Source organism: Egretta garzetta, unplaced genomic scaffold, assembly GCF_000687185.1.
Source record: "Egretta garzetta isolate BGI_Z169 unplaced genomic scaffold, ASM68718v1 scaffold81, whole genome shotgun sequence".
NCBI lineage: Eukaryota > Metazoa > Chordata > Aves > Pelecaniformes > Ardeidae > Egretta > Egretta garzetta.
In genome coordinates this window covers 1,630,068-1,638,429 of record NW_009258671.1, presented here as the reverse complement: position 1 = coordinate 1,638,429, position 8,362 = coordinate 1,630,068, and the positions used below count along the sequence as shown (strand labels likewise).

The window sequence follows — 8,362 nt, the reverse complement described above, 5'->3', positions numbered from 1 at the left end:
CAGCAGGAACTGCTGGGTGCTTATGACCACTGAAAGGTCAGGCCAGTTATTTAGACTGAATAGACCAGTCTAATTAGATGACTTTTTTTTTTTTTTTTTTTTTTTTAAAGCTGCTCTATCAAATCCCCAAGTACAATAACTGCCATCAATCAGACCTTGCTCCAGCCTTCTCAGATCCTGGGCAAAATTAAATATTGCTACACTGCCCGTGCCTCCCACCTGCACAGGGAAAACCACCATCACGGCAGGTAGCTCAGCGCATCTCCTGGCAGGACAGGCGGCACCTGCAGCCCCAGGGCCACAGGTGGGACCCGGCCTTGGCTCAAAGGCAACTGCGGGCTACGGGCTTCCCTTGCCGGCTCAGTCTGCCCCGTCTTTGCCTGGCTCTGACATCAGACACACATGTACTAAGGTGACACAGAAATAACGTACTGAGGTGCCAATCTTGACCAAAGAGACTAGCAAGTTAATTCTGTGTTTCAGAATTATGCATTGCTTGCACTGTTTGAACTCATGTCCCTGAAAGGTTTACTATCCTTTACAGTCATTAATCCCTTTGCAGCGGAGTTGAGAATGCTTTGTGTTAGTATAGAATCACAGAATCGTTTAGGTTGGAAAAGACCTTTAGATCATCAAGTCCAACCATTAACCTAACCCTGCCATCCCACCACTAAACCGTGTCCCTAAGCACCTCGTCTACCCATATTTTAAATACTTCCAGGAATGGGGACTTGAGCACTTCCCTGGGCAGCCCGCCCCAATGCTTGACAACCCTTTCATTGAAAAAATTTTTTCCTAGTGTCTAACCTAAACCTGCCCTACATACATAATCAGCAAGATGCTGCTTAAAAATTACAATGCATGCAGAGGTGACATAAGAAGTACAATGCTGGATGTACATTCGCCCTATGGTATCCAGCTTGGAGCTGCCAGCATTTGTCTGGTAAACATGAAGAGAAGTCAAACGCTTACTTGAGGGGAGAAAAGCAACCTCCAGGCTGAGAAATACGTTTTCACAATCTTTATAATGCAGCGAGACAAATGGGAACAGAAGCCTTTGCTCAATTCTCTCAAATTTTGGAAAGTAAACAACCTTTTGGAACAGCGCTTATAATTTCAACATAGTGTAGCCCATTTAATATATAGTGGATTAGTGCCTGTTCTGGCAGGATTTGATCTCCTAGGACTTTTTGTGAGCTGCTGCAAGAAAGGAAGGGAGAGGGGGGGAGAAAAAAACCAACAACAACAAAAAAAAGACATGAAAAACATTAATTGTGCAGTAGGCCTAGAGTTTCCCCTGAATGGATTTTAAAATCCCAGGGTTAGGTTGGTTAGAGACTGAATGAATCACATTTATAAAGAGATGCAATCAGTTAAGAAGAAACTATCACTGGTGCCAGTTGCTTTCATAATCTCTTAACCATGGCACAGGAATGCACAGTACTGGCATTGAGGAGGCAGTAAAGAGGTAATAAGTTCAGTTTAATTAAACACAGAAGATTGGAAGTAAGTTTCTTTGTTTTTGTTTTGTTTTTTTTTTTTTTTTTTTTTCATAAAACCAGAATTAAATAGAAGTATGTTGAGGTTTTTTGGTTGTTTTGTTGTTTGTTTTTTTTTTTCAAAGTATGCAAGCACACATGTACAGATATGTCTGCACAAACATACACTGGCACCCTATGTAATTTAAATTGGAAGTAGAAAGCAGCAGTTTCCCTGAGGCATTAATGTGCACATGGAGCTTGCCAAATGGATCCGTTAAAAGGTATTGCACACAAAACCACACCATACATTACACTAAAGTATCAGGAAACCATGGTGAAAAAGCAATTAGAATTTTTTTTTCTGGCATTTCTCCCTTACCCAACGTGTAATGCTGCAGCACTTGAGATGTAATAGGTAGCCCCAACAATTTCACTTTACTTGTGGTGTTTGTCTGAAAAAAGCTTCTCTTCCACCTAACAAAAAGTCTTGGAGGCACTATGCTGATGAACATAATAGAAACAATTCAAGCAGACTGATAAGATACACTAATATTGCAGTATTTTATAATTTTGTCAATACCCAGAATTCACATAAAATGCCCCTACACTTCAGGATGAATTTAATGCAAAAAAGATTTGGAGTTGGTACTCCATCAAACGTCCAACTGCTGAGTACTAATTTTGGCTACAAATGTTGATACAGACAGGAGAGATGGTCCATTGTCTTTGTATAAATATTGATAAATATAGATAAAATCTGATTTGTTATATTTATATACTATTCTATACATGAGGTAGTTGCATATAATGTGTAAACTATTTTCATACAATGGACCAGTGTTCAAGATACACAACATGCAGAAATATATTTTACTGCTTTTATGACATTTACAGTTCAGTTGCTGCTGAGAAAGATGAAGCTCTTCATAAAATCAGAACTGAACTTTTTCTAGATTGCCAAAGTCTAGTCGACTGTCCTAGCACTTATTTCTCAAAGGAGTAAAAAGCAAGCAGCAGCAGAGTTTGCTGGTGAAGAACAGTTTGACTTTTTTTTTTTTTAACTTGTTTTTTTTTTCCCCTCCATTTGTTTGAAGTCAGTTGTTAGTCAGGTCTGCCTCACCAAGGAGGGAGTAAGGGGGAAAGGGGTGTCAGTCAGGGTCATAGACAGCCTTTACAAGAAGGCTTCAAGGGGACAGACAACTAGTTCAGCTAACTAAGCCTGAAAGGGAATGTTAAGGGAACAAAACCTCAATAACTTAAAAACTTTAAAAAACGAGTAATGATCTAGTCAGTATTCTCCAAGAGAAACGTGGAGACAAGCAGCTTCTTATGTGAATATTAGAACAGAAAAATACTTTAAGACCAGTAATAAAATATTCAATCAGGACAGAATCTTTTTAACATTCAGAAGAGGGTATTCAGGAACAGTATCATTTCACTCATTACAGATGAGCAAACACCATCATTATCATCACCACCACCACCACTTATCATTTTTAGCCTCTGGAAATTACAGCCAGGACCAGCACTCTACTGTGCTGGAGACTGTACATATAGACAAGGAGAGGCATTCCTTGATCTGAAGAGCATATAATTTAAATAGGTAAAACAGAAAAAGGGAAGTGTATTACTCCCTCTGCGCAAGGAAGTACATGGAAGCTGGTTCATCAGAACCTGTATATATTGGACACTGTCTATACAGTAGAGTTGGAGATGGGAGACATGCTGCAGAATGAGTGATGACAAGCTGGGAACACTTGGAGCAGGGTTTTTTGTCTGTTTATTTTGACTCTTTTTGTTTGCTTGTTTGTTTTTACAACAGGATAGATTGGCTCATAATTCAAAAGATGACCTGTACTCTTTCGTTTTTATCCCATTATCTTATTCTTCATGGCATGACACATGGGGTTTTCCAGTTGCTCAGGACAGGCCACACTAATAGGAACTGATTTGGCTCTTTGACCACTATATCTACCTTTCTGCTGGAATTCAGAGAGGATGGGGCTGAAAATGGACTCAGGGATACTCAGTAAATATAGGCAGTCATAGGAGGCAGTTTACACATTGGGTTCACATAGCTGACCTCAACACTCAGAGAGAAAATACACTAAATTTCTCTTAACTCCAAAAGAAATCTTTTACCAAATTAGTCCCAATACATTTCTTCTGCTCTAATTCCTTCCTAAAGGAGAACATGCTCCGCTACTGTCCTATCTTTTTACTGGACCAAGCTCTTTATCTATCTCTTAAGAAAGATTCAGGGTTGACAAAATACTTTTCTCAAGAGGAAGATATTGATCTTCATGACGCCTCTCAGGACAGCCTGGGGTTTAACTGAAAAGCAGATCATGTGGATCTCTTGTTACTTCTTTTATCTCTTTCTCTACTGTATTTGCCCTCCAATATACAGGAAGAGCTTTTCTTAAATGGATATATTCTTATTTCCATTTAAATCAACCACATGACAGATAAAACGTGTGCTGTCACAGACCCATTTATGCTGGAATTTACCCAGAGTAGTGACTTCTAATAATTGATGCTGAAGTGGACATGAAAAGATTTAGGATGCTATAGAAACAAGATTTACAGTGAGTCATGACCTAGAAGAGAAGCAAGAGAAGGCGCTTAAGTGAATCAGCTGTTCAGCTCTGAGCAATGACAAAAACACCCTAGAGCTATGTTGCCTCTTGCAGCTCGGTCCTTAACAATACTTGCCAACCTTCAGAGAGACAGCACCCATATAACTAATTCCAGAAGGCCACAGCTGGTTCTGCCCAGGGCCATGCAGCAATGACTGCTTGGTGATCTCTAGTGTCCTCTGTTCCAGAAACATGGTGCAGGGATTTACTTATAACCCAGATCTGCAGAGAGCTACATTGATATTCTAGAGTTTATTTGCTTGGGTCCTGTACTTTACCTTAGTTGGAAGCTATTCCCTCTCTGCTCCTATCCAAAAGGAATAAACAGAGGCTAAGAATTAAAAGATTCAAGAAAAGAGGTTTTCTGAGCATTACTGGAGCCCCATCAACTAACATACTTTATGCTCTTTGGTGAGTCTTTTCACGTCCCCTGTAAAATTAGGAGTATGTGAGTGTTTGAACCTGTCAAAAGTAAGTGTATATGGATGACAGTATATAATTGATTTGCTGTATATCACTCCTATGACACAAGGCATTTTATAAAGAGAATTACGCTAGCTTTCCCCCATCTTATGTTTGGGACATCGAACTGCGTATCAGGCATAATTAAATAAATTCCACTTACGTAGCTAGTTATTCCATTGCTTACTTTCCTGTCCTAGGTGTTCTTACACGTATCACAAGCCATGGGCTAAAAAACCAACCAAGCAAACAAAAAACCCAACCAAACAAACAATAAAGAGAAAGAATAAAAGTTTTGTAAGCAGGTAGCGGTCTGAGAATGCAAGCACTGTGCCCAGTTTGGCATGTTTTTCTAAACAATATTTGCTGTGAGAAAGAATGACAAGACAGAGACCATACAAGGAAACAAAAAAATTCCTTCATGACTTACTAAACTTTTCAATGAAGTGTGAAGAGGGAAAATTCGTTAGGGTGGGAAAGAGTTAGCATGTCTTAAGGTTACACCAGACTAAATCCAAGTGATTAATGGGTTGATTTTCAGATTTGCTGAGCACCTGTATTTCCAAGATGCTGACTTCAAAAGAATTCTTGGGTGCTCAGAACTTCTGTAAATCAGGTCACAGTGACTTGTCCATGGTCATACCAAAGCGGCTGATGACAAAACAGAACAGATACTACCCTCCAAATATCCAGTTCACAATTATACAGTAATCCCTGGAAAACCCACTTCAGTGTTTTAAGAGTGAATATTCCAGCTAAAACCAGGATGATTACATGATGGTGGTCCTTCTCTGCATAAATAGCAGAGATATTTCTATCTGAAAAACACATAATTTAAGTGACATTTACAGAAGGATTTGTTTTTTAATTGTTAGCAACTTATTCTTAATATGTGAAAATCTTAATACTTTGTAATCACATGATTTGGTAAATATGTGATATGGCAAAGCAGAGATTTGCATGTTTGGTGGGAATAAGAAGAACCAGAGGAGCATATCAGTTACAGTTAAACACAAGAGAAGTCCTCTGTTGTTCCTCTGTCACACGCTGTCAACAATCTTTTTTTTTTTAGTCCCTCTACCTAATGCTCGTCAGAGGGAAAATAAGTAGTAAGACAGTAGAATAGCCTTGATCAACCAGAAAATTAGTGATACCCATTCAGGCTCCAGTTTTAAAGAAAAAAATAGGACATCAGCTTGTATCTTTTACCTGTGCTTTCACCAATGGCACTGCACGGAGTTTCCTGACTGCATCAGTAATGTCTCTCGTTTCCACAAGACAGAGGACACTGCAGATTGCTTTAGCTGCTTCAATCACATTATCAACATTATGCTGTTGATAAAAAAGAAAGAAAAAAAAAGCAAACAGTAGACACATATCATTTATCAAAAACACCTTACCACAAACTTCATGCTAGTGAGTATACAGAAAATCATATCTGCTCGTGCAAAATTCAAAGACACCATGTATTGTAGTCTGACTACACTGAAATTGCTAGTGACCAATAGTTTCCTAAAGATAGTGTAATTTTTGTTGAAGTCCAATTATCTCCCACAAAATGTGTTTTATTGAAAACAGTGACAAATTTGGTATCTAATGCTGATTTTGAGGCAAAACATTGGTTTGTCTGAACTTCATACGCATAGAAGCACTGTAAAAAAACTTCTGAGGAAACCTGAACCCAAACGATTTCACACACTTTCTGAGGTTTTTATGATACTGTGAATTTATCCCCACTATTGTCTCCTACACATCTCTGTGAGAGCTGGCAGACAGCCATGTTCCTCCTAAAAATAGTGACTGTGTGGGAGGCCACATAATCTGACACCTGTGGACTGAGTACTTCTGCAACTAGCTTTTCTGCAAAATATATATATAGTTCAAACTATTAAACCTTATTGATAATATATTTAGATCTTTAAATATTACCATATGAAAAAAATGTCTAGATGAATAATCTAAGAAACACTTTGGGGAATTGAGGGAAAAAAAATTTGAATCCCAAGGAAGGAAAGTGAAATCTTCAAGTATCACGTACTCTATGTTCATGGAAATAAATAAATTAATTAAAATTAATGGGTTTCCTGCATAGTTATATCACTTCATTAAAGCTTAAAATACATTCTCTGAACACATAGAAGCTCTGCCATAAATATTCGCCATGTTTCTGTACTGATAAACATTCCTTTTAGTGCGCTACAGCATGTCTATGCACTGATAAAACCATTTCTCTAATTCACCCATTTCATGTCTGAAAAAGAAAAATTGTTCCAAGATGAACTTTTTGTTTTCAAGCTTACGATCTATATCCAGACTGTACTGAGAAGGTTATCACCTGTCATTAATACAGATAAACATAAAAATATATAGAGGATACTAATTCCACATTACTTTTTAGGAATGAATTACATAAAATATCCTCAAATATTTGGTGGTCAGAATTCTTTTAAATATAAGTTGTTCTGTTCTTTTTAGTAATTAAAGACAGCAACACCTTTTCATACTAAAGGTTCTGGAGAGAAAAAGGCTATGGCTGACTGTGATCTCTTGAGAAATTTAGACCTTCCTTTGGTCTGCAGTTGATTCACCCTTCTGCCAGTTTACAAGGAGTGCATTTCCTTTCTTTCATATTTCTTTCCTACCACTTAGAATTTTAAATTGAACTCTTGCAGGATTTACTTTCTGTGCACACATACATTACCAGCAGAAGTAGAAATCTGTAAAAACGGCATGGCTTTATTACCATGTATAACACTGACAAACCCAAAGCATTATACATGCCAGCTTAGTGTGCAGTTGTTGAAGAAATGCATATATATACACACACAGATATATACACTTCTATGTTTTTAATTACTACATATAGTGTGTAATTAAAAATTAAATACAATTCTAATTTATCATTTAATTTAAATACATTTTAATATAGCATTTTCCTTCTTCACATGTGGATATGGATTATTAGAACAAGAGATTTTATGTCTATGAAAACACATACATGTAGGGCAATTTCTGAGCAGCACATGAGCAACAGACATACACAAGAGCAATCCTTGAGTAGAGAAACAGCTATACTTTTGGACAGAAAAAAAAAAAAAACAAACCCAAAACACAACAGTTTATATATTTTTGTATGTACATATATATGCTGTTCCACAAAGAGAGTTGGGTATCTTTAGGAATGTATCCATTTCTGTATAATGTACTATTCCATTTAGAGATACATTAACAAAGTACTTAATATTTTATAGAAGCAACTATACCATAGGCTTTGCTCATATAGTAGCTACTTCTAAGGAGTACATTACAGACCAAGGAGAGTAAGCATATAAAAAAATTGTGTGATACTGTATACTATGAATGATGACTTCTTTCACACTATTTCTCTTTTTAGATATTATCATGTAAAGAGTTTTCTTTTTCCACATGTCGACATATAACATTGATATTTGTCCTGAAGAAGAGAAGATAGAGATTCATTTCTTACAGAAGTTTTACATTTTCTGAAAGTCCAAAAGAATTATAGTCAACATCTCGTATATGTATTTTTCCTTCTGCATATTTAAATACCAGCAGAACCTTTGAGGATATTTTGGTGTTTAAATTATATATATGATAAAAAAATGCTACTTCAGTCTAGAACTTCTACTCTCTGTATTAAAAATTTACAAAGTTTTCTCTCTACATTAATAGTAGATTCTGAATAGATTTAAAAATGGAGCGCATGTCAAGTGATTATCAGGGCCACCAAACTGGCTAGTTGTCTGACTGCACACACTC

At 37.0% G+C, this 8,362-nt stretch overlaps 1 protein-coding gene across 1 annotated transcript in view; it reads right to left on the bottom strand.

Moving 5' to 3' along the window:
- PIK3C2G (phosphatidylinositol-4-phosphate 3-kinase catalytic subunit type 2 gamma) overlaps window positions 1–8,362 on the bottom strand; it is a 199,628-nt gene that overhangs the window by 154,770 nt on the left and 36,496 nt on the right. The window contains exons 8-9 of the mRNA XM_009648693.1: window positions 8,336–8,338; window positions 5,792–5,914 (exon numbers count right to left, since the gene is read on the bottom strand). Coding sequence (XP_009646988.1) covers window positions 5,792–5,914; window positions 8,336–8,338 — 126 coding nt within the window. The remainder of the gene's footprint in view (window positions 1–5,791; window positions 5,915–8,335; window positions 8,339–8,362) is intronic.